Source organism: Pan troglodytes, chromosome 8, assembly GCF_028858775.2.
Source record: "Pan troglodytes isolate AG18354 chromosome 8, NHGRI_mPanTro3-v2.0_pri, whole genome shotgun sequence".
Classification (NCBI taxonomy): domain Eukaryota; kingdom Metazoa; phylum Chordata; class Mammalia; order Primates; family Hominidae; genus Pan; species Pan troglodytes.
In genome coordinates, this window is record NC_072406.2 from 139,583,440 (window position 1) to 139,608,269 (window position 24,830).

At 49.4% G+C, this 24,830-nt stretch overlaps 1 protein-coding gene across 6 annotated transcripts in view; it reads left to right on the plus strand.

Moving 5' to 3' along the window:
* DOCK1 (dedicator of cytokinesis 1) overlaps nt 1–24,830 on the plus strand; it is a 585,238-nt gene that overhangs the window by 557,199 nt on the left and 3,209 nt on the right. For all 6 annotated transcript variants that reach the window (XM_054659991.2, XM_054659996.2, XM_054659994.2 and 3 more), the window contains 5 exons: nt 894–1,031; nt 8,871–9,016; nt 14,607–14,805; nt 19,719–19,872; nt 22,947–23,098. In XM_054659991.2, the coding sequence (XP_054515966.1) occupies nt 894–1,031; nt 8,871–9,016; nt 14,607–14,805; nt 19,719–19,872; nt 22,947–23,098 (789 nt within the window). The remainder of the gene's footprint in view (nt 1–893; nt 1,032–8,870; nt 9,017–14,606; nt 14,806–19,718; nt 19,873–22,946; nt 23,099–24,830) is intronic.

A 24,830-nucleotide genomic window follows, 5' to 3' on the forward strand; every position in this document is an offset into this window, starting at 1 on the left:
TTGATAAGATTTCTTGAATTTGCTCACATGAAATTCAATTGTGTACTTATTATCGTTCATACTAATAAATCTGCTCATTTAGATTGGTGTTCTGTCCTATTAGGAAAATCTGTTTTTAATCAGTATTTTGATTTAATTATAAATTATTGAGAGGAAGCCTCTTAGCTTGATTACATGGAAGAATGTCTAACTGAGTCCAAGCCCTGGGGGGAAGCAGAGACCAGGGACAGAAAGGGAGACTTTTCCTTCTCCCACCCCACAACAGCAGCAACTCTGGTGGGTCTCTGCAGCTGAGAGAATGAAAATGTCTCTCTTAGAACGTTTTTAAAGGTCAGCTTCATCTCCACTCTCGGAAGTGAAATGTTGGCATGGATATTTTGTGACAGCAGTGTCGGCAGAGAAGCGATTATTTTTAGTTTTAAAGAAGAATAAATTTGGTTTTCCCTTCCAAAAAAGGAAGATTTTTCAGGACTATAGATCACATGTAATTACCTTTTGGAATAGGGTTCTCGTAAAGGCAATATTCTTAGCTAAAAAATGTTCACACTCTGACATGACCCTTTGCTAATAGAACAAGTTACATCTAAACAAATTCAAGGTGTAGCTCTTCCCAAACTCAAGTGAAAAGCACAGATAAGTCTATTCTGGGAAATTAACTGAGTAGCCGTGGTGTCGGGCGCACCACACTGGACATAGTCAATTCAGAACACAAATGGTTTTCATGTAAACATTTTGGTCTTTGATGGTAATATGCCTTCTGGTAAATTGAATCAGCTGGTTTGATTTGGAAACCAAAGCAGATCATTTTGCCAGTTCCCCTTTCCCCAAGTGTGCATTGCTCTTCCTAGACCATTATCCAAGAAATAAGGAATGTCAACCTCTGTGTTTTCCAGATTCCTTTTCTGGCCGAAGGGATCAGAATCCATGGAGACAAAGTCACGGAGGCGCTGAGGCCATTCCACGAGAGGATGGAGGCCTGTTTCAAACAGCTGAAGGAAAAGGTGGAGAAAGAGTACGGCGTCCGAATCATGGTAAGAGGGTAGTATGCGTAGTGTTGCAGAAGAGTGGGTGTCTGGGCATCCCACTGTTGAACTGGGACAAGCTTCCAGAGCAGAGGAACTCACATGTACACATGGTGCCTGCTTAGGAAGTGGGATGTGAGGGAGCTCAGCCCCCTTGGGCAGTCTTGTCTACCGGCAACTCAGCAACCTCCTTTCAATAACTGGAAATGCCAGGGCGAATAAACATTCATGAATTTCCTTGATTACCAAATGCCCCCTCACCTGCTGTGAACACAGTCCAACCTTATTGTTGCAGAGCAATGGAGAAATCTCACAGCACCCAGGCAACTCAGCTGGTTGACAGTGCACACCTACAGTCATACAATACACACAAAGGGTTCGGTCATCCACAGGGCAACAGCACTCACGACGGCCCATGGCAGAGGTGGCCCAGCCCAAGGTTGACATCAGAGGATCATGGCCATCAAGGGAGAAGTGACCAACATCTGGAGTGTGAAATTATTAGTGAAGATTTACCTATTGTAGGAAGGGGTAATTGATCTAGACCAAGGAAGATAAGCCAGATGTGGTCAGGGGAGGAGATCAAGAAGACACTGCCTGGGGAAAGGACTCCCTCAACAGAGGCTGAGAGGCAGGAGTTTGAATGGCAGGCCAGGGGCCAGTGCAGACACAGGCATGCTTTGGGCAGAAGAGAAAATTCAGAGCGGAGATGGAAAGGCAGCCAACCTCCAAGAACAAGGGATGCTAGGCTGGGGCAGGAGGCTTTGCTCGGGATGAAGGGTAGAACTGAGCTTTTGCAATGAGTTTATGGAAGGTTTCTGAGCAGAGGCTGGCATCAGGAGCAGGGTGGAGAGCAGCTTGAGTTTTAATGATGCAAAAACCTTGCCGTTCAAATCTTACAGCCCACTTGAGACTGTCCCCAGGAGCCATGCCTTAGCAGATGTGGGAGCAAAGCCAGGCGCCGTGAGTCACAGTGCTGCCCTGCTTTGCAGCTCAGAGTGGTGCTCCCATCTTTACTCAGTCTCTGGGAGCTTTGCTGAGCCTACCCTGCCTGCTCGGGAACTGTGGAGACACCAGACACAGCAAAGGGTCCCCACTCCCCATTGTTCAGGGATGAGGGGCAATGTGGCACAGAGAAGCAGGGAGCTCTCTTCTGTCTACTGGAATTCCATGCCTGCCCGCACTGAGGGGGTGTGCACAGGGCTTCAACTCCCCGGCAAAAGGAAGGCGAGCTGTGGGAAGTCGCGCTGCTTCTCCCAGGTAACATACGGCACTCTCCTCTGCTCCTTGAAGACCAGGTGTCGAGTGGGGTGTGCCATTTTGGTTTTTTTCTGGGCCCAGGGCCGCCTGTCCACCAGTCCCTGAAGTTCTCAGCTATTCTCTGTTGAACCCTATTTTCTTTCACACATTGATCTCAATAAGCAAACACTAATTTAGTGCTCCCCACGTGCCAGGGACCTTCCTAAGTGCTGTATAGATACTCAGTTGCTTAATCTGCCTCACATTCTGTGAAGCAGGCACTGCAGTCATCTGCATTTTACAATCAAGGAAACGGGGACATGGGAAGGTAAGTAGGTCACACCCTAGCACGTGGCAGACCCATGGTTCAAGCCCTATCCATGTACCTCCAGGGTCTGTGCTTTTAGCCCCTACTCCAGGGGCTAACATTTGGCACCACAGAGCTTCTCCGCCTCTTTCCCACATGGTAGGAAATGCATATGAGACCTGGGCAACCCCTGAGAGAAGGTAATTTGGTTATGATCACACTGCATGCTCTCCCAGTCTCCCCGCCTCTGCCGGGCACGACCGAACCTTGGTGCCTCCAAGCCTAGGACCTGGTGTCCATCAGATGAGAGGGTCCTAGGCCCAGCAGGGCTTGAACCCAACAAAGCCAACATAACACAACTGCTGCTCTGAGGTTGAAAACTCAGCAGGTGGCAGTCTGGAACTGCCAGCCCAGCGGGAGCTGCTGCAGGTGAACAGGCTTGGAAATCAGGGCGCTGTCCTTCAAGGCTGGGCTGGAGGATCCTTTGTGCAAGTCAGAATGCTAGAGTAGCGCTTGATAGCTTCAGAGCCTGCAACTCATTACAATCAGAGCTGAGTGGCAAGAAGCGTTTCGGAGTGCGTCACATCACATCTCTTTCAAAGTTGATGCCTGTATTAATTCATTCTAAGAAACAAACACTTGTGAAATCTTGACATTTTCTTCCTAAGTGAAAAGCTTCCTCTTTTCTCAGTCATTTAATGTATATTTCAAAATCACAGAAAGCTGTCTGGCTCACCAGACATCCTGCGTATCCCCTTCTCTGCCACATTCATGAGTTCTGAGTATGCTTGCTTTGGGCACAGGTGGAGAAAGCAAGGGCAGGAAGGTAGGGTGCTGTGGATTGGTGTGCTGTGTGGATTGGGGTGCCGTGTGAATTGGGGTGCCGTGTGAATTGGAGTGCCTTGTGGATTGGGGTGCCGTGTGGATTGGGGGGTGTCATGTGGATTGGGGTGTCATGTGGATTGGGGTGCCATGTCGATTGTGCCATGTGGATTGTGGTGTTGTGTGGATTGGGGTGCCATGTGGATTGTGGTGTTGTGTGGATTGGGGTGCCATGTGGATTGTGCCGTGTGGATTGTGGTGTCGTGTGGATTGGGGTGCCGTGTGGATTGGGGTACCGTGTGGATTGTGGTGCTGTGTGGACTGTGTCATGTGGATTGTGGTGTCCTGTGGATTGGGGTGCTGTGTGGATTGGGGTACCATGTGGACTGTGGTGCTGTGTGGACTGTGTCATGTGGATTGGGGTGCCGTGTGGATTGGGGTACCATGTGGATTGTGGTGCTGTGTGGACTGTGTCATGTGGATTGTGGTGTCCTGTGGATTGGGGTGCTGTGTGGATTGGGGTGCCATGTGAATTGGGGTGCCGTGTGAATTGGAGTGCCTTGTGGATTGGGGTGCCATGTGGATTGGGGTGTCGTGTGGATTGGGGTGCCATGTCGATTGTGCCATGTGGATTGTGGTGTTATGTGGATTGGGGTGCCATGTGGATTGTGGTGGTGTGTGGATTGGGGTGCCATGTGGATTGTGCTGTGTGGATTGTGGTGTCGTGTGGATTGGGGTGCCGTGTGGATTGGGGTGCCGTGTGGATTGGGGTACCGTGTGGATTGTGGTGCTGTGTGGACTGTGTCATGTGGATTGTGGTGTCCTGTGGATTGGGGTGCTGTGTGGATTGGGGTACCTTGTGGACTGTGGTGCTGTGTGGACTGTGTCATGTGGATTGGGGTGCCGTGTGGATTGGGGTACCATGTGGATTGTGCCGTGTGGATTGGGGTGTCATGTGGATTGGGGTACCGTGTGGATTGTGCCATGTGGATTGGGGTACTGTGTGGATTGGGGTGCTGTGTGGATTGGGGTACCATGTGGATTGGGGTGCCATGTGGATTGGGGTACCGTGTGGATTGGGGTGCCGTGTGAATTGGGGTGCCATGTCGATTGTGCCATGTGGATTGTGGTGTTGTGTGGATTGGGGTGCCATGTGGATTGTGCCGTGTGGATTGTGGTGTCATGTGGATTGGGGTGCCGTGTGGATTGGGGTGCCGTGTGGATTGGGGTACCGTGTGGATTGTGGTGTCATGTGGATTGGGGTGCCGTGTGGATTGGGATGCCGTGTGGATTGGGGTGCTGTGTGGATTGGGGTGCCGTGTGTCCTTGGCTGGAGCTTATTTCCAGCACATCGTGAGGCAGCACCATCTCCATCAACCTCCCCACCCTTCTCTGTAGCGCCAGCTGGGGCACCCCGTCTAGGGGGTGGGAGGCTTTTACAGAATGAAGGTTGCATTTTCCACCCTGGAATACTTTGTTCCCCGGACCCACCTTGCAGAGTCCTGCTCCATCCTTCGACCCCAACAGCAGGCTCTGCAAGCATCCTTTGAGCAGTCAAGGGGACTGGCAGGTCCCCCTGTCCTTCCCTGAGAAATGTGGCAATAAAACGCAGTCTGGGATGTGCCTTTCCTGTCTTACCTACTTTGGAAACTTGCAATCATCTCAGAGCACTTTGAAAAGCAATCTAATATCACCCTGTTTGCAAAAAAGATGGATTTTAAAATTTAAAAATAAACCCATAGAAAGGACATAAACCATTGTGTCAATGTTTCTGAGCCAGCTTAAGCCATAGAAAGAGAAGATGTGGATGCCCTCTGACTTCTTGATACCCAGGCCCCTCTGCCACTCTGCCTTGGCTTTCATCTTCCCAGTCCTGGGGCTCCAAGGAGCTGCCATTCCCTGGATGGGAGCTCTGCAGCCCAGCTTCTCCTGACCTTTAGGGAGCGAGGTGTGCAGGGCCCCAGGGATGAGCCCGTGAGCACCTGCCACGTTCGGCATTGGCCCCCGTGCCCTCACCGGCCCACAGCGCCACGTTCGGCATTGGCCCCCATGCCCTCACCGGCCCACAGCGTGCAGGAGGCATGTGTGTTGCCTTCAGGCTTGTGAAAAAGAGCTTTAGGTTTCTCACCCAATCTTCATCTACCTCTTCAAGTCCGATTAGGAGCAGGGAAATTGATCCTGGTTCTGCATTCTCTCGACTCCCATCCACCTCATCACTCCAAACACCATGGAGAGCCATAACCCCAACATGCCATCGTCCCCCTCTCCCCTCCCCACCTACTGTCACAACACCCGCTGGCCACCCAGACCCGGGAGAGAACCAGGAGTCACCCTTCCTCCCTCAAGTTAGTTCTAGCCGTGGTATCCCCTGGTGGTGCTGGGGTTCACCCCACCATCTTTGCCATCACAGTTGGCCCCTGACCTGGCCCCCAGCTTCCAGGATTTCTCCTCTCTCGCCCTCCCTCCACAGCTGCCGGGGGGACCCATCCCAGTAGTTCTCTTAACTGGGATCCATGAGACCCTGGGGTTCCTCAGAGGCTGCTGGGAGGGGTGTTGCTGGGAGGTGGAGCTGATAGCCCCTGCCTCAGCAGGAACATTTAGCTTCACCTATTCCTTGTGCTGGAGTTCCATGGGGAGGAGAAGCAGTGTGGCATGGCCTACAAGAACAGCCAGGGACCAGGGTTCTGTTTCAGATGCAGAGCTGATGGTGCAGTTGTGTCTTGTGGCCTGTGAGGGCCGGCCAAGGTTCTAACATCACACTCGCACCCTCCCTGCTGGGTCTGCCCATCTTCTGCCCCACCCCCCAGCCCCTCCTCCCCCACCTGCTCTCTCCAAAGGAAAATGTGTCACCCTCTGTGGATTTCCAGGCTGTAGCTGGCATTTGTATAGCATCTGGAAAGGGACATTCCAGATCACGATGAAGTGTGCCTGCTTCTCACCCTTCCTTGTACAGCACTGGTCCCTGTGATTAAGTTCAGCCAACCCCTTCAACCCAGCCCATTCCCATCCAAGACTCTGGGCAGTAAACACCTGTGGCTGGCTCAAGGTGGGACGTTACAGCTCAGCCGGGAGACAGCAACGTAAAACTCAGGGTCATTAGGCAGGGCCAGAGGGTCGCTCCTGGTCAGAGAACTGGAATGAGTGTTTGCTCAGGCGGTGAAGACAGCAGCAGCCATCAGGGTAGCGAGCCCTGTGGGCTTCCCCGGCATCATTTCATTTAGTTCTAATGCTGGCCCTCTGGGCAGGGAGGACTGCTCCCTGTGTGCTCAGGAGGAAGCTGGGGCTCCGAGTGGCTCGGGGTTTTATGGAGGGTCACACCGTCAGTGCCAGGGCCACAATTCCAGCCTAGTTCCAATGTTCCCAACTCCTACCCACCAGCCCTGCTTTCAGTCACAGTGTCTGGCCGTGGAGTCCCACCTCCCAGGACTGGGTGAGACCCTAATTGCATCAGATGAAACAAAAGTAAAGCCCTGATGTCTTGATTTCTAGAGGCTCAATCAAGAAGGAATTATGCAGCAGACTGCCCAATAAACCCATGGTCGCACCCAGGGAGTGCCCTCTGTCCCTCCTTGACGGGAGTCATCCTCCTGCCAACCCCCTTCCTTTATTCCTTGAAATCCATACTCACACATCTCAACCAAGATCTGAGGCCACCTTCTGAGATTATGTATGGGGTAAGGTTTTCACAGTTGGGGATAATCCCCAAGCAACCATTTCCCTTTTAGTTTCTTCTAAAGGCAGAGTAATTACAATGAACATCTCCATGAAGCTATCCCCTGGCACCATCATTGGTGCAGGTCCAAGACTGACCAGCCCCTCTCTGCTGGCAAATCCCAGCTGCACGTCACTCAGAGCCAGTGGTCAGCAAACTGTGGCCCCTGGCCTGGTTGTGTAAATAAAGTTTTGTTGGCAGGCGGGCCATGCTCATTCATTTCTGTATTATCTGTGGCTGCTTTTGTGCTGTCGTGGCAGCGTGTGCTAGTTTCCACAGAGACCATATGTCCTGCAAGCCTAAAATACTTACCTGGTCCTTTGCAGCAGGGGGCCCCAGCCCTCAGGCAGTGGACTGGTACCAGTCTGTGGCCCGTTAGGAACTGGGCCCACAGCTGGAGGTGAGCAGCGGGTGAGGGAGCATTACTGTCTGAGCTCTGCCTCCTATCAGATCAGTGGCAACATTAGATTCTCATGGGAGCATGAACTCGATTGTGAACTGTGCATGTGAGGGATCTGGGTTGCACACTCCTTATGAGAATCTAATGCCTGATGATCTGAGGTGCAACAGTTTCATCCTGAAACCATCCCCTGCTGGTCTGTGGAAAAATTGTATTCCGTGAAACCGGTTCCTGGTGCCAAAAAGGTTGGGGACCACTGCTTTACAGAAAATGTGGGCCAATTCCTGCCCTTTTACAATTTTGAGGTTTTTATTATTAAAGAGATAGTTTACACATCAAATGCTGTTTTATTTGGGATCACATATTTAAGAAAAAGGCCCACTTTTCAGAAGGGGAAGTGGCGTTATATTAATATTACCTGTAATCTACCGCTTCTGGCCTCGGAGGGCTGGAACCATGGTCCACAGCAGGTCTTCCGTAGTTGATTGGCTGAATGAGATGGATGGGGTGGGGTTGCAGGGTGGGGAAGTCAACGCCACACAGAGAGGAAGTGCCCTACAGGAATTTAGTTTCCACATCCTCAGGTTAAAGGAAGGTCCTTGTGCAGCAGCTGCAGTCCCAGATGTGCCAACATCTGGCTCGGGGTGCAGGTACACTGGAATTTTCTAGCTAATTAGATGTTGACACATGCTGTATTTCAAGGATGCTTGCTTCAGTAATATGTCAAGAAGAAGATGGAAAAGTCCATCTAGAGATCTTTTTTTTTTTTTTTTTTGGCACAATGCATCACTAGTTCACTACCTAGCAAGTGGGAGAAGCTTTAGCAACTTCAGCAGTGGTTTCATCTACTCTGTGGCATCAGTCACTTGCAGAAAGGAAACGTACTTTTCATTAAGCAGCAGGAGCATCTTATTTTTGTCTGGAGGAGGTCAGTCATTATGGATTCATGCATTTTGATGGCCTGTGTAGTCTATCAACCTGCAGAGGTATACAAAATGCATCTAAAGATCGAAAGACTCTTTAATCACTCTCTAGGTGTTACTCTACATTAAACTTTCTGGTCGGCACATTCTCCTGTGGCTTTGGAATGTGTTGACACATTGTGGTCTTTGAAGAAAACTTGCACTGAATATTAAAAGGCTAAGAAGGTTCCTTCCAATACTTTCACAGTATTGGGTTAGGTTTTAAAAGACTCGAAAATAATCATTGTTTTTGTCTTCCACTCAGAACAAGAACACGTACTGTTTACAGAAGTCTGAACGATGCTGGTCTCGATTCCACACAGCTAAGGCCACTTTATCTCAGGAGTCTGACCATGGCAGGCACAGGCATCAAACAAGTCTTCTTCTCTCTCTTTCTCGCTCTCAGCCCTCAAGTCTGGACGATAGAAGAGGCAGCCGCCCCCGGTCCATGGTGCGGTCCTTCACGATGCCTTCCTCATCCCGCCCTCTGTCTGTGGCCTCTGTCTCTTCCCTCTCATCGGACAGCACCCCTTCCAGGCCAGGCTCCGACGGGTGAGTCAAGCTCACAGCAGGGCTGAGCTGAGCAGCGAGGGCTTGGGGGATCTGGAAGGAGCCACCCAGGGCCCTGGGTTTATTTTCTTACAACTGAGGATTTTGTGTTCATCAAAATTATCTTTGAAACTGAGACCCTCCGAGACTTTCTGACCGTAGTGCCCAATATTACTTTGAGGTCACGTGAGCGGTTGAGAAAAACATCCTCTCTTTGGGTACCACTTTGGGTAAGGTTTTCATCCAATTTAGAACCTCCAGTGAGTGTTCAGTCCTCTTCAGCATGGCTTAGAACAAGCTTGTCCACCCGCGGCCCACGGGCCACATGCAGCCCAGGATGGCTTTGAATGTGGCCCAACACCAATCCATAAACTCCCTTAAAACAGTATGAGATTGTTTTTGTGATTTTTTTTTTTTAATAGCTCATCAGCTATTGTTAGTGTTAGTGTATTTCATGTGTGGCCCAAGACACTTCTTCTTCTTCTAATGTGGCTCAGGGAAGCCAAAAGATTGGACACCCCTGGGAAGAAGCAAGGTGCAGTCCGGGCTGGCCAAGCGCTTTGTACTTTTCATCTCCTGTTCACCTCCAGGGTGTTGTGCCCGGACAGAAGCTGGTGTGGTCTGAGCATGACACAACCTCCACTGTCCCCCTGTGACACCATTCTGCCAAGCCAACTGTCACAGAGTCAGGCTTTCATGATGGATGGCCGGGCCTTCTTTTTTTTTTTTTCTTTTCCTCCCTTCCTCATTTTTTTGGAGAGCAAATGTTTTGTTTATTTTTGTTTCTGCTGAGGTTTATTGCCTTTTAAAGGGAAATGGTGTTTAAGGGAATGCTTCTGAGAGTGACCATCTGTCCCTACTTTTTAGGACAACTCTGGAAAATAAAAAGCATATTATCCTTTTTAAAAAATGTTGTTTTTGAGGCAGACTCTCACTCTGCCACCCGGGCTGGAGTGCAGTGGTGTGATCACAGCTCACTGCAGCCTCCACTTCCCAAGCTCAAGCGATCATAACCATTTGTAAGTGAACAGTTCGGTGGCATTGAGTACGTTCACATCGCTGTGCAGCCATGACCACCATCCACCTCCAGAACTCTTTAATCTTGCCAAACTGAAACTCTGTACCCATTTAACAACAATTCCCCACTCTTTACCTCCCATATCGATTAAACACTAACTTTGCATTCTTTCCCCCCACCCCTGACACCCTGACAATGTCTACTTTCTTTTTTTTTTTTTTTGAGACGGAGTCTCCCTCTGTCGCCCAGGCTGAGTGCAGTGGCACGATCTCGGCTCACTGCAACCTCCGCCTCCCAGGTTCAAACAATTCTTTTGCCTCAGCCTCCCAAGTAGCTGGGCCTACAGGCACATGCCACCATGCCTGGCTAATTCTTTGTATATTTAGTAGAGATGGGGTTTCACCGTATTAGCCAGGATGGTCTCGATCTTCCGACCTCATGATCTGCCCGCCTCGGCCTCCCAAAGTGCTGGGATTACAGGTGTGAGCCACCGCGCCTGGCCAGCGTCCACTTTCCATCACTATGATTTTGACTATTCTAAATACTCATGGGCCACCTTCTTTCTACAAGGCCACTTTGGAGATGCATTTTTGCTCTTGAGTACCCAATAGTTAACATTTATTGAGCACACACTGTGGCTCTGGCATTAGCTCAGATTATTGCAAAGAGAACTGCAACATTGGTATTTTTTTGTATTTTTGAGCGGCAAGCATGTAAAGTTTGTTCTTCTACAAGAAGAAAAAAATGTTGCATGCAATTCAAACAACACAGAAGAACCTCTAATTGTTTTACTGCCGATTTGTACAGTTGTTTGTGTGTCCAATCCCATTTTGTTTACAATCCATCACCCTATCAAACCCACAGGCATCTGGCCCCTTCAACACACAGACACAAACTTCCAGAGAGCCCCAAGGGACGGCTCAACTCGGATTGCCCTTTGTTGCCAACGACTGATGTGCCCAATGGATAATTGCAAACTATCCCCACATTTTTTCTTAACAGTAATTTTTATCAGCGTCTGATATTTATAAGGCCAAGTCCATATGGAAATTCTCAATTTAGAGGTATTTAAATCATGTGTGCTTGTCACTTACAGCAAGATTGCTAAAGAAATTTAATTCAACTTCTCCCCGAGAAAATCCCCAGGCTGGTTATGGAAAGGTTTTTATATTTCTAGGAACATAGGAATTAGGGTGGAAATTGATGGAGAGGTTTTAGGTAGAAGAGTGGTGAATTGCACATGTGAGCTCGGGCTGCTGGCTCTTCCCCAGAAGGCATTTGTTTAACCTTTAACTGGAAGGCATCTTTATTACAGTCCAGATTTGTGTTCATTCTTGGGGTTACCACCCTTTGCTAGCTAACTAATGTGGAGAAAATGAGGCTTTGGTCTCAAATGGCACAGGTTACATGCAGAATAAAGTTCATCCTGTAGGCAGTTGCTTCTCGTAATATGAAAATTTAAAACTCCACCTGCCTTTCTCTGGGTTCTTTGTGTACGCATCAGGATTTCACAACCTGGGGTCTTCTCCCTGAGCTAAACAGCATCTACTAATCCTTTTCTTACCTACATTATCTCAAGTTCTGCTAAACCTAGAATAAAATCATGAAATGTTTGGTTGTTGCTTATAATAGATAAAATATTTCTCACCTAATGGATATGGATGTATTGTATATCCAGTGCGAAAAGTCCAGATGTCCCAAAATGCCTTAATGATCTAAGTCAATATTGGTATATTTTATCAATCAGTTTAAATTTTTTAAACATTTTAGTATAGAAAAATGTCAAAGCTGAGTACAGTGGCTCATGCCTAAAATCCCAGCACTTTGGGAGGCTGAGGCAGGTGAATTGCTTGAGCTCTGGAGTTCAAGACCAGCCTAGGCAACATAACAAAACCCCATCTCTACAAAAAAATATAAAAATTAGCTGGGTGTGGTGGTGCATGCCTGTAGTCTCAGCTACCTGGGAGGCTGAGGTGGGAGGATCACCTGAACCTGGAGAGGTTGCGGCTGTAGTGAGCCATGATTGAACCACTGCACTCCAGCCTGGGCAACAGAGTGAGACTCTGTTTCAGAAAAAAAGAAAAATTTCAGATATGTACAAAGTGTGCCAAACAGTATAATGAGGCCCCCATGCCCCATCATGCAGTCTTGACAATTATCAGCTTTTAACTAATCTTTTTTTTTCAATGTGTATCAATCATATTTTCCAGCAAAGCTCAAATATCATATTTTATCTATAGCTATTTCACTATGAATTTCTAATTTAAACTCTTTTTTAAAACCATAACTAGGTTATATTATATAAACTATAGTAATATAGTTTATTTCACACCAAAAATATGGACAGGAATTCCATATTATAATAATACATGAGTGTTAATTTCCCATTGTCGTGTCTTTTTTTTTAGTTTGAGGCAAAATCCAAATAAGGTTCCCACTTGTACCTTGCACTTGGTTGATATTATCTCTTTAAGTCTCTTTTAGTCCCCTTTTCTCCCTTGTAATTTATTTGTGGGAAATCCTAGGTTGCGTATCCTGTCATGGTCCCCACCATCAGGACTCTGCTGATAGCGTGCCCTATCGCATTGTTTAATTCGCGTCTCGATTCTCCATATTTCCTGCATATTGGTGGTTGAATCTAGCGATTTGATCAGATTCAGATTTGATTTAGGGACAAGATGACTTCACAGGTACTTGTGTGTTCTTCCATTCAGAGGCACATCATAACCTGTTATCTCTCTTATGGAGATGTTAACAGCTATTGATAATCAGTGCTTAGATTCAATACCACTATTGTTTACATAGTGACCTGCAGCAGATCCTACTGCACAGCCATATTAGATGAGAGAGGCAAAGAATAGGTGATGGTCCTTGCTCTGGGTAGTCTGCATCTTCAGCAGATTTAAGCGCAGTTTTGCAATGATCCTTCCCTTCCTGGTTCATCTTACTCCCCATTATGGGACACGCAACATGGAAATAATCAACAGTGAGCAAATCAATGGGGAGCAAGATTGCTGCAATGACTGTCTTTTTTTTTTTTTTTTTTTTGAGACAGGATCTGGCTCTGCCACCCAGGCTGTGCAATGGCACAATCTTGGCTCACTGCAATTTCTGCCTCCCAGGCTCAAGTCATCCTGCCACCTCAGCCTCCTGAGTAGCTGGGACTATAGGTGCACACCACCATGCCCAGCTAATTTTTGTATGTTTTATCGAGACTGGATCTTGCCATGTTGGCCAGGCTGGTCTCGAACTCCTGAGCTCAAATGATCCACCCACCTCAGCCTCCCCAAGTGCTGGGATTATAGGCATGAGCCACCATGCCCGGCCCTGCAATGGCCTTCTTAATGAGAACAGTGGCTTTCTTCCAAGTGTCCCATTCAGAAATACATGCAAGAGAAACTAGAGCTAGGATGAAAATATGACTGGCTGGCTAAATTATCTTCTCTTGAAATCATGCTCCCCTTGAAGAAGCCAATTGCTTCTCCAGGCGGTCAAGGAAGTCAGGTTTGGAAGTTGCTGTGAGGCTCAGAGCTCCAAAGAGCAGGCTGTATTTTGAAAATGTAAGATCCTAGTAACAGCACTGCCTTCCACGTGAGTTATGCTATATGGTTTTTCAGGCGGGCCCATGCCTTCATCCATTCAACCATCTCTCCTGACTCCTCCTCACAGCAGGAGCTGCTAGGGATGAGACTCCAGTCTTAGAGATGGATCCATTTCTTCCACCTGCTGATAGGACTTCTAGGACCAGAAACAGGATGGGCATGCCAATCTTGTGTTGGAGTGACAAATCACAATCATGTGTGGATATGCTTGCACACTAACCTTTTGGTACATGCCTTAGACACTAGCCTAAGATTCATTTACTCCATGGTGTAACCAGGAATGTGTCTTTACAGCAACTGTGGGGTAGGCAGAAGGGTGGTGGTGTCTTTATACCCTTTTATAAGTGAGACAGCTGCCAGAGGTTACGAGGACATCAAGAGTCACCCACAGTGGCAGACCTAGAATGCAAGTCTTCTGTCTCCAGCTTAGTTGCCGGCTGGAAACCTCAGGGCATCTCCAAGCACCTGTGAGCTGGCCCTGGCTTGCTTCTGACTGAGCCATGCAAAGTGCTTTCACCTGAAAACAACCGTCTATCTGTAATCATAGAGCCTTGGTCAGGATTAAGGTAGCAGACATTTCTTTGCATTGACGTCTATTTTTCCCCATTAAAAAGTAGACAAAATATTTCTATATAAATCTCTAAAAGACGAGGGTTCCCCTTTTGAAATATGCCCTAAATACCATCCTCCCATCGTAAATGAACAATTCCTTAATATCATCATCAAATATCCGGTCAGACTTCACATTTGCCCTGTCGTGCTAAGTGTTCTATCTTTTTCCAGTTTATCTATGTTGGGATTGAAACACAGTCCTTGCATCTGGTGACTGTGTATCTGAAGTCACCCTTGGCCTCCCTTTTAAATCACTGCTTTCATTGTAAATGTCTTCGATGGATTGTGAGTGACTTTACACGTGTCTGTGGGCTGGAAAGCAATTGCTCTCCTATTAAGACGTCATTGACCTTTCCTTTAGGTTTGCCCTGGAGCCTCTCCTGCCAAAGAAAATGCACTCCAGGTCCCAGGACAAGCTGGACAAGGATGACCTGGAGAAGGAGAAGAAGGACAAGAAGAAGGAAAAAAGGAACAGCAAACATCAAGAGATATTTGAGAAAGAATTTAAACCCACTGACATTTCCCTGCAGCAGTCTGAGGCTGTGATCCTTTCGGAAACGGTAACCTGACAGGGTATCTTTCCTCGCTCTGCGGTAGCTTTAGGGACCTACCTTTGCCCTACCTGTAGCCAACAGGGCTGACAGTGGGCTCTTATTGAACTTGTTATAAATTAGCAACTCAGAAACCTGGGGTCCTCCTCCCCTAACCTCAAATGTCCCAAGGCAGTAGGACAGCCGGAGCCGCAGAGAGACCTGGAGGAAGGTGGGCTTAGCATTTGTCCCCCTTCCGCAGGGCCTGGGGCGAGGCCGCTCTGCTGCTAGGCTCTGCCGCTCTGTTGGACTTGTTTCCTACACATGTCCTAATATCCCAGAAGATGAGCAGGAGTCCTTTTGTTGTCAGGAAACAGTCCTCAGTGTCCGCTAATGCCTTCCCCTTGCCCCTTGCTGACTGGAACTCTTCTAAGCTAGTTACGGCCCAAGTGTTAAGATCAGCGGAACTAGAATCCAAAGACCTCTTCCCACCGGGCCCCAGCAGCTGGACCTGGTCCTGGGGTATCCTGCTGTGTCTCATCTGCTCCACCTTTAAATCTCCTGGCCGTCTTTCACAAGGACTTAACAGGGACTTCACATGACCCGTACTGCCGAGCTGACCTTGAAGACGGGTCCCAGTGAGTCTCGTTCATTCCACAGTCGTGGGCGTGTGAGGGCGGTGAAACCCAGGAGCCGGCTCTCATCCTGGGGCTGGGCCTGAGGGCTGATCCTCCCAGAAGTGCACCGCATTGGGAGTCTGTGTTTGTCTGTTTTGTGTTACTGCAAAGGAATAACTGAGCCTGCGTCATTTATGAAGAGGTTGATTTGGCTCATGGTTCTGCAGGCTGTACAAGCATGGCAGTAGCATCTGCTTGGCTTCTGGTGAGGCCTCAGGAGGCTTTTATTCTTGGCTGAAGGCAGGGGAGGGGAGCAGGCATGTCACATGGTGAGAAAGAGTATGGGTGGGGGGTGAGGGGTGTGTTCCAGGCTCCTTTAAATAACTAGGTCTCACGTGAACTGATAGAATGAGGACCCACTCATTACCCCCATTACTGCAAGGACAGCACCAAGCCCTTCACGAGAGATCTCCTCCCAGGACCCAGATGCCTCCCACTGGCCGCACCCCCAACATTTCAACATGAGAGTTGGAGGGGACAGATATCCGAGCTGTATCAGAGTCTGAGTGCGAAGATGAGGCACAGCCCACTTCCCGGGCGAACTTGATTCCGAAAGTGCTAGCTGTAGTTGGAAACAAAAATGAAGGAGTTCTCATGGGCTGTCAGCATCAAAGGCGAAGTCAGGATTGGAGCCGCCCTCCCTGGAAATGGGTGGGTGTCTGCTTGTCTCAGCCCTGGGCGTCGGCGGGCTGTGATTAGAGGGTTAGACATACTGCACTGCTTGTTTATAACTTAAAACCCAGAAGGTAGGTTTTATCTATACTTCATGCCACTCAGAAAGCAGTCACATGCTACCTGGCTATCTAGAGGTGGAAGGCAAACGCCCCGGCCATGACTTGATGTCCAACAGGCCAGCACTGCTCTGCGGCCTGTGGGTAGGTGCTGTGGCTGCAGCTGGGCTGGAGAATTCCCATGAGGGTGGCCGAGGATGTCAGACCAGGGGGGCACTGGCTGGAGGCTGGCCTGAAGTACCCAGACGCTCAGCGTCCAGCAGATTGAGGGGTTCCTGACCACACAGCATGCTCTGTCTGCTATTCTGGGAAGTTGAGATGCCCACCACCCCGGAGGCTGGCTGAAGTCTCCATCTCTCAAGCCCCAGGTAGATTTCTCAAGTCTCAAAACATTGTAGCTGGGTAGGGGAATGAACAGAAGCATTTTTGAATATTACTTAGTGCCAGACACTGTGCAAGTCTTTCATACATTTTAATTTAAGCTCCGTTTTAAGATGCTAAATTGGAGGGCCTCGGAGCAGTTGTGCCAAGTGGCAGAATTGATCACAGCTGACTTGTGTGAAAAGAAGTCCAAGGACACAAGCACACACGTGACAGGCACAGAGCCAGCACAGTGCATTTTCTGTCCCTGCCCTTGGTGGCCCAGGCATCCTTCTAGGGTCCTTGCAAGCAGCAGGGCTAGGGGCAGCCCCACGAGGGCTGCCTCCCCACGGCTGGCCCTAGCACCCTCAGCAAATCCACAGGAACTCACCAAGGTCAGAGCACAGAACCTTGGCGGTGCTTCTCAGCATCTGGCCCAGTGTCAGCTTGAACCTTCCAGCACCAGGAGGCGGAGAATCCGAACCTCCCACTGGGGACAGGCTTACTATTCTTGGTCCAGCCCAGCAACCTGTCTGTCTACGCAGAGGCCACCTCCTCCAGGGGACGGGTGCCGGCAAGGTCTGTGAGGACAGTCAGACACCTGAAGTTTCCTAGCAGGCGGCTGCGTGCCTGTGACCAGCCATGCGCAGGAGGGGAGGTGCGGGGGAGGAGGTTCACAGGAACCGAAGCAGCAACCCATTCCCCGGGGACAACACCAGCCACCCCCCCCCCACCCCCACTGTAGTGTCCTCCTTGCCCTTCCCCCCTGCTGGCCTCCCCTGCACCCCAGCTTCTGCAAAGGTTTTCCCTCCTCACCCCTGTGGCTGGGTTCGGTTTCCTACTCGATTTGCATCATCAACAATTTCCTGACCTTTAGCTGAGCCTCTCCAGCCAGAGCCTCCAGGCTGTGATTTGCATCTCAGCAGTCCAGCCTCCTCAGCTCTCTGAATCAGAATGTCCCCGTCCTGGGATGCAGGGAAGCCAGGAGAAGCACCTTAGCAGACCCCAAATCTCTCTTGCCAGCACATTCACCTTCAGAGAGCCCAGCACCTCACCCGGCCTTTCCTGACTTCCCACAGCAGTTTTGATGCCTGGAACAAGGCCATTTCTTCAGAGGAGGTGCAGCTCCTGGGTGCTTGGCTACCCCGACAGCACAGGATAGTTCTGGAAATAGACCTGTTGGCCTGGCTCTGTCACTCATTTACCAGAGGGCCTGAATCTTCCTCCCAAGCCTAGTTCCCATTTCCTCCTTCCAGCCTCAGTAACCTCCAGACTGGCCCTGGCACGGCTGACTCCTCCTGGGGCAGACATTGAAGCCTGTGTGCTCTGTTGCTCACCCAAACCAGCACAGCGCATCCACCAGGCCCCCAGACCCAGCCGCAGCACCAAGCCCAGAGCGGCCCACTCACCTGCCTGCCCTTCCTTGGGGGAGAACCTTGACCCCTCCTTTTTGGCTGGGTTAATACGTTTTCTAATTACTCCTGCGTCAGAGTATTTTGTAACTGCTCCTGTTCCCCAAAGCCTGATGATCTGAGACCAACCTGTAAGAAATATGTAAATACAACTTACTGATGGAACAAACAGGGAAAGGGCTTAGGTGGGGGAAAGTCAAGTGCCTCCAAAAGCCAGAGATGAGCAGGAAAAAATGCATTGAAAAGGAGAGAAAAAGAATCCCTGCCCAGTAATGACCTAGGATGAGAGAAGAAGCAAAGGAAAGGAATAGCAAAAATCCTTCAGCCAATTCCTAGACGTTCAGGTACACGCCAAGGAGACCAAAGCATGCTGAGCACACCTGGGAATAATTCTGCCATGGAACAGGCCATTGATTCTGTTCTTGACCGCACGGATGTTGCCCCGTATGTCCTTGCTGGGTATCTGCGTGGCTTGCAACAATACTCAGCCACTTTTGCATCTATATTCAGGTCACCTGCGATGTGCTGTCCAGCCCAGGCTGTGTGAGGACAGCAGTGCCAGCCCCTCGTGTGGGGGAGGTCTGCTGTAACCACATGCTGGGCGGCTCCAACCCCAGAAATACATCGTCTCCCAGTTCTAGAGGCGTCGGCAGGGCTGATTCCTTCAGAGGCTGTGAGGGAGAGTCTGCACATGCCTCTCTCCTCCTGTCTGGGGGTTTGCTGCCATCTCTGGCGTTTCTTGGCTGATAAAAGCATCACCCTGACCTCTGCTTTCATCTTCACGTTGTGCCCTCCCAAATTTGGACACATCCATGTCCAGATTTCCCTTTTTCATAAGGTCACCTGTCCTGTTGGAATTCGACCTGTTACTGGGAAGTGTGCAGGTCCTTGGTTCTTAGTCTTCTTAGAGGAAAGAATTCAGCCAAGAGACCAATTAGTAAAGTAGGGAAATCAGTAAAGTAGGTAAAGTAGGCTTATTAAGGAAATAAAAGTAGCATGGACTCTGGGAGAGGAGCAGGCTGACCCTGTGGAGAGCAGCCCCCAGGAGTTCTGTGTTGTGGTTTTTATATTGGACTGTTTTAAGCTCCCACCTCTGTCTTAAGCCTCTCCCTTTGTCTTTGTCTGTTTTCCCTGCTCTGTCTTAAGTCTCCACCTTTTCCCTGCCTAGTTCCTGCCCAGGTTTGTGGGGCTCTCCCTTGCTGCTAGTTGATGTGCACACGTGGGGCTCAGTGATCAATAGGAACCTACCTAATGGTGGCATTGCTCATTACCGCCACCCCAAGAAGGTCGTACAGCGGTCAAATCTGTACATACTGTGCGTGTGTATCTCTTAGGCATTCATCCCTTGCCCTGTTTCCCTCCTGATCAGCATGTAGCTAGTTACATTGTCACAGGTTAGCTACAGAGGGAGCAATTACTGGGTGTCTTATGGGGTGTTTCAGGATGCTGCCTCCTGCCTAGGTATTCTCCTCCCCTCTGCTCACACCTAGCATGTGTGTTTTGGGGGGTCTCTGGGGTTTTCCAGAGTTTCCAGAGTTTCCTCCCCCAGTCCCCCTTTCCTTTTCATGTCTTACTATCTGCCCACTCTAACAGGCCCACCCTAAGAGCCACACCTTAGCTTGATCATTTGCAAAGACCCTATTTCCAGTTAAGGTCATATTCTAAGGTAATGGGGGTCAGGACTTCAACATAGGAATTTAGGTGAAAATGCAACTCAGCCCATAACAGCCCGTAACTGTGCTCTTTCTGTCCTTTCGATGTAGATAAGTCCCCTGCGGCCCCAGAGACCGAAGAGCCAGGTGATGAACGTCATTGGAAGCGAAAGGCGCTTCTCGGTGTCCCCCTCGTCACCATCCTCCCAGCAAACACCCCCTCCGGTTACACCAAGGGCCAAGCTCAGCTTCAGCATGCAGTCGAGTAAGTAGAACACTCCCCACATACAAATCGTGCTATAGCTCCGTGACTTCCCCTCACTGAAGGCTCTGAGGTTAGAGGCTTCCTCCCTCCCCTTGCAGCAGAGGGTGGGAGTTTAGATAAACACCTGGCTTCCTGGGAGTGTCCCCTGGGACAGGCTGTAGAGTCTGGACTTCCGCAAATCAGGCCAAAATCCAGAGCCCAGGTCTCCAGCACTGGAGGGGCAGAAAGTGCAGGGTCTGTCCCAGGGTCCATGTGGAGGGGACCTGTGAGGCACGTGGAACCACCACACTTTCTATCCCAGGATGCAGAGCTGCAGGAGGCCGTGGGCCTGCTTGTGTCTAGGACTGTGCGCTGGAGAAGCACCTTCAGGCAGTTGGCAACAGCTAAGGGGCACAGCTTATTTTTCTAGTTTTGACCAATGTTTAAATTACCCTAGAAGTTCCCACAAAACTGGTGGCTCCAAACAGCAGAAATTTGTTCTCTGAAGGTTTTGGAGGCCAAAACTCTGAAATCAAGGAGGTGGCAAGTTGGTTCCCTCTGGTGGCTCCAAGGGAGAGCCTGTCCCGGGCCTCCCTCCAGCTTCTGGTGGCTCCCAGCAGTCCCTAGCCCTCCTTGGCTTGTGGCCACATCACTCCCCTCTCTGCCCCTGTCTCCACGTGGCCTCCTTCTCGGTGTCCTCTCTTCTTGCAAATCCAGGATGATCTCACCTTGAGATCCTTCACTAATTACATCCGCAAAGACCCTACATCCAAATAAGGTACATTCTGAGGTTCTGGGTGGCCCTAAGAGGTCTACATTTTGGAGAGACTCTACTCAACTTACTCTAAGTGGCAGACAGCTTTTCACCACTAGATTCAGAGCCAGCAGAGAGGAGAAATCTTGGCAGGGAGAAGGTGCTGAGGATGGGGATGGCAGCAGAACCGGGGAGCCCACTCTCCTTCCTGTGGCACAGAGAGGGGTCCCAGGCAGGAGAGCTCTGTGCCCTGTGGCGAGGGCTGTGCAAGGCAGTGAGTGATTGTCCTCTGCTCCTGATTTTCCTCTTGCTGAAAGGGGAGCAGTCATGATTCTGGAGACTGTCGGTGGGGAGGCTGGCTGCAGGAGGGGATGCGTGAGTCTAATTGAGTGGGCAAAGAGCTTTCTGGGCACTGGATATGTCTTTGGAGGGTGCATCTTCACATCCTTGCACTATTACTACATGATCTTTCTAAAAATGTGTTTGAAATCTATTTTAATATTGAAAACAGACACCATCACTGCTGCTGCGGAAAACAATTTAGTGGTTCCTCCAAAGTTCAACGTAGAATAAACCTATAATATCAACTGGCAGTCCTGCTTCTAGGCCTGTACTCCAAAGAATTGAAGACAGGGACTCCAACAGATACTTCATATTCATAGCAGTATTTTTCAAGAGCCAGTAAGCAAACACAGGCCAAATGTCCATCAACTGATGGCCAGATTAACAAAATGTACATCCAAAGAAATGTCCGTGCAATGGAATATTACCCAGCCGTAGAAAGGAGTGAAGTTCTGACACGTGCTACAGCACGGACGAACCTCAGAACCATGATGCTGAGTGAAATAGATCAGTCACAAAGGGACAAATATTATATGACTCCACCTAAATCAAATATCTAAGGCAAGTTCATAGAGACAGAAAGGCATGGCTCACGCCTGTCATCCCAGCACTTTGGGAGTCCGAGGTGGGTGGATCAGCTGAGGTCAGGAGTTCGAGACCAGCCAGTCAACATGGTAAAACCCCGTCTCTACTAAAAATACAATAATTAGCTGGGTGTGGTGGTGCGTGCCTATAATCTCAGCTACTCAGAAGGCTGAGGCAGGAGAATCACTTGAACCTGGGAGGCGGAGGTTGCAGTGAGCTGAGATCGCACCACTGCACTCCAGCCTGGGCGACACAGCGAGACTCCATCCCAAACAAAAAGAAAAGAAAAAAAAAAGAAAGTAGAATAGAGGATACTAGGGGCGGGAGAGAGGAGTGGAGAGTTACTGTTTAATGGGTACAGAATTCCGTTTGGGGTGATGGAAATGTTTCAGAAATACATCATGGTGATGGTTATCCCCCACGGTCAATGTGATTAATGCCACCAAATTGTCCCCTAAAGGATGGCTAAAATGGCAAATTTTATGTCATGTATATCTTACCACAATAATAGCAAAGAAGTAGGCAGCAATCATGAGGACAGTCACTCACCGAAGCCTTCGTATTTCCCTCAGCCCCATGGCAGAGCTTCCTTATAAGCTGACAGTGTGGCCTTCCTAGCATGCATTTTCCTAATAAAGGATTTTTCATCAGATGAATCCTAGGGGAAAACTCCAAAAGAGACTCATCAGTAAAAATTTTTAATTTTTCTCTCTTTAATATAAAAGAAAACAAATTATTTTTAAGAGTCTCAACAAGGTTTGAGAAAATATCCTGCCTTAATGATTATTCCTCCGTTTGAAAACAGCTATTTTATCCAGTTTACTTTAAAAATCAATTGTACTTCCCCTTGGCTTATTTAAAGCAACAGCCACAGTGACTGCTACGGCTAATGACTTCATGTCATACGACTGTGGATTTTCCTGTGGAAAGAGATGGGAAGCTGGATGGCTGGTCGGCGTGTTAGACTTTGCTTAGTGAATCTCTCCAGGTGATAACTGCAGGGGTGACTGCAGGGGCCTGGCTGGGCTTCGAAAGCAGTAGCAGCAACAGCGGAGACGGTCCTGTGGCACCCAGCTGTTTAACTTCCACCGAGGCAGGGGGCCCGAGCAGGGACAGAAGAGGCCGGGGTGAACATCACCCTTTCTACAGTGGCTCGATGCCTTGCTTCACACTCCAGTTTTAGTGTTCATGTGATACTTGCTATTCTCTTTCTAGAACATTGCCGTTAGGAGAGGGTCCCACCCTTTGTGTTCGCTCCCTCCCTGCCCTCATCTGCTCTGTTGACAAACGTTTTCTGCCAGATGAAGTGTTTCTGCTGTGCCTGCCTCTCTGGGAGGGAACGTGGAGCAGCTCCCTGAGCAGTCAGGCTCCGTGGGGAAGTTGGGCTGATTTTAAATAGATCCCGGTTTTCCAGGCTTGGAGCTGAACGGCATGACGGGGGCGGACGTGGCCGATGTCCCACCCCCTCTGCCTCTCAAAGGCAGCGTGGCAGATTACGGGAATTTGATGGAAAACCAGGACTTGCTGGGCTCGCCAACACCTCCACCTCCCCCTCCACACCAGAGGGTAAGTCAGCAATCTGAAACACGGGCTTTCATTGCTTCGCCTCCACAAAGTAGGACGAGTCCCTCATTCCAGATACTAGCAGGTTTACTTCGGGCTAGTGAGCACATGAGGAAAACCATGTATGATGGGCCCGGGTTTGATTTTGCAAAAAGATATCAAAGCAGTAAGGACTCCAGTGGGTAAGATCTGTGGCTCTGCGTCATTATCAATAACTGCATCAAAAAGCACATTTTGATACCATGCCTCAGAACGAGGAAGAGGATAGACATTCCAAGGTTGTCATCGGTTATCATCACCATGGAGATCATTCCACTGGAGATGCAATTCTAATGAAATTTTGATTTTTGAGAAGTAGCTTTTCTATCAAGAGGTCTGACTTTTTAAAGAGGTTGGCCAATATCGCCCTGTATGGCAGGCACCTGTTGTACACCTGCTTGGCCCTGGAGAAGCTTGTCTCCAAACATCCCTCCAGGCAGCCTCACCTGGTGCTGGGAGCTCCTGGGTGGTGACAGGCACTCACCTTACGGAGACTGCAGAGGACAGCCAGGTTTGGCTCCTGGGCACAGTCATCCTCAATGTGCCCCCACCCCTGGGCACCTTCCCCAGTGCTAGTTCGGGGGTGCTGACCTGGCTTCCTCCAGCAGCACTGGCCTTTGTAAGCCTAAGCAACCTGCTGGAACCCCTCTTCAGCGTGAGTCCCTGAAGCTGGTACCCCCCAGCAGCTGTTTTAGTCATTCATCCCACCTAAAGTGCCTTTTGCCGAACAGCTCCTGGGCCTGCCTGCCCGTACAAATATTAGTCAAAGTCATGAAAAGCCATTTAAACAAGCACCTCAGTTACCAGTTGACAGTTCTAGAAACATTCTTTTGAGATCCACCCCGTTCCTCTCCTGGTTCTCAAGGATGCTGTCGGGCGTCACTCATCCTTGCGGGTCCCAGCCCCATCCTCATGTCGGGCCCGGGCATGTGTGGAGGGCAGCATGAGTGGGATGGAGGCGGGCGAGTGATTGACTCAGCCGCGGCGGGAACTTCTGCTTCTAGGCTCAGCCCTCCCCAGGCCATGTTATTCACAGCCTTTGACAATTAAATCAGTGGTGTCTGAAGGGTAAAATATCCCTCTTCATATGTGGACAGCTGGCCATATTTTTTTTTGCTATCCAGCCTCAGTGAAGTAATTATATGGCCGCAAAACTCCTGTAGAACATTGAAAACATGAGATTGTTGGGTGGCTCTGTTTTTTTCATAATGGTGAGACATGGTGTTTTTTTTTTATTTTTCTTTAATAAACAATATAAATCCCACGTGCCATTTCTTTTTCTTTTTTTTTATGGAGACTCGTTGACGGAGTGTTCCACAAGGTCATCCCTTATGAGAGGAGTGGAAGAGAGAGGGTGTTTGTGTACAGCATACGTATTTCATCATTCCCTTTGTATCAGAAAACTAAACAAGCAGTCATCTTTAATATCAAAGAGGCAGATTGCTCTTCTGAGACCCAGGTGCCATTTAAACAGGCTCCCTCTCCCTAGAGATGCCTCGATGGGGAACCGGTCCTAGAGGAGGCACCAGGTTCCCCTGTGAAGAGGGCTTTCTAGCAGGCTGGAATGGTTTGTTGCACCACAGAAATGGAAGCCTGACCTTCCCCGGCCATTTCTAACTACTTGTGAGAGCAAAAGGAGATTCGGGGGGGTCTAACAAGAATATTGGGTTGCTTGGAGTATTGTTTCCCTAACAGC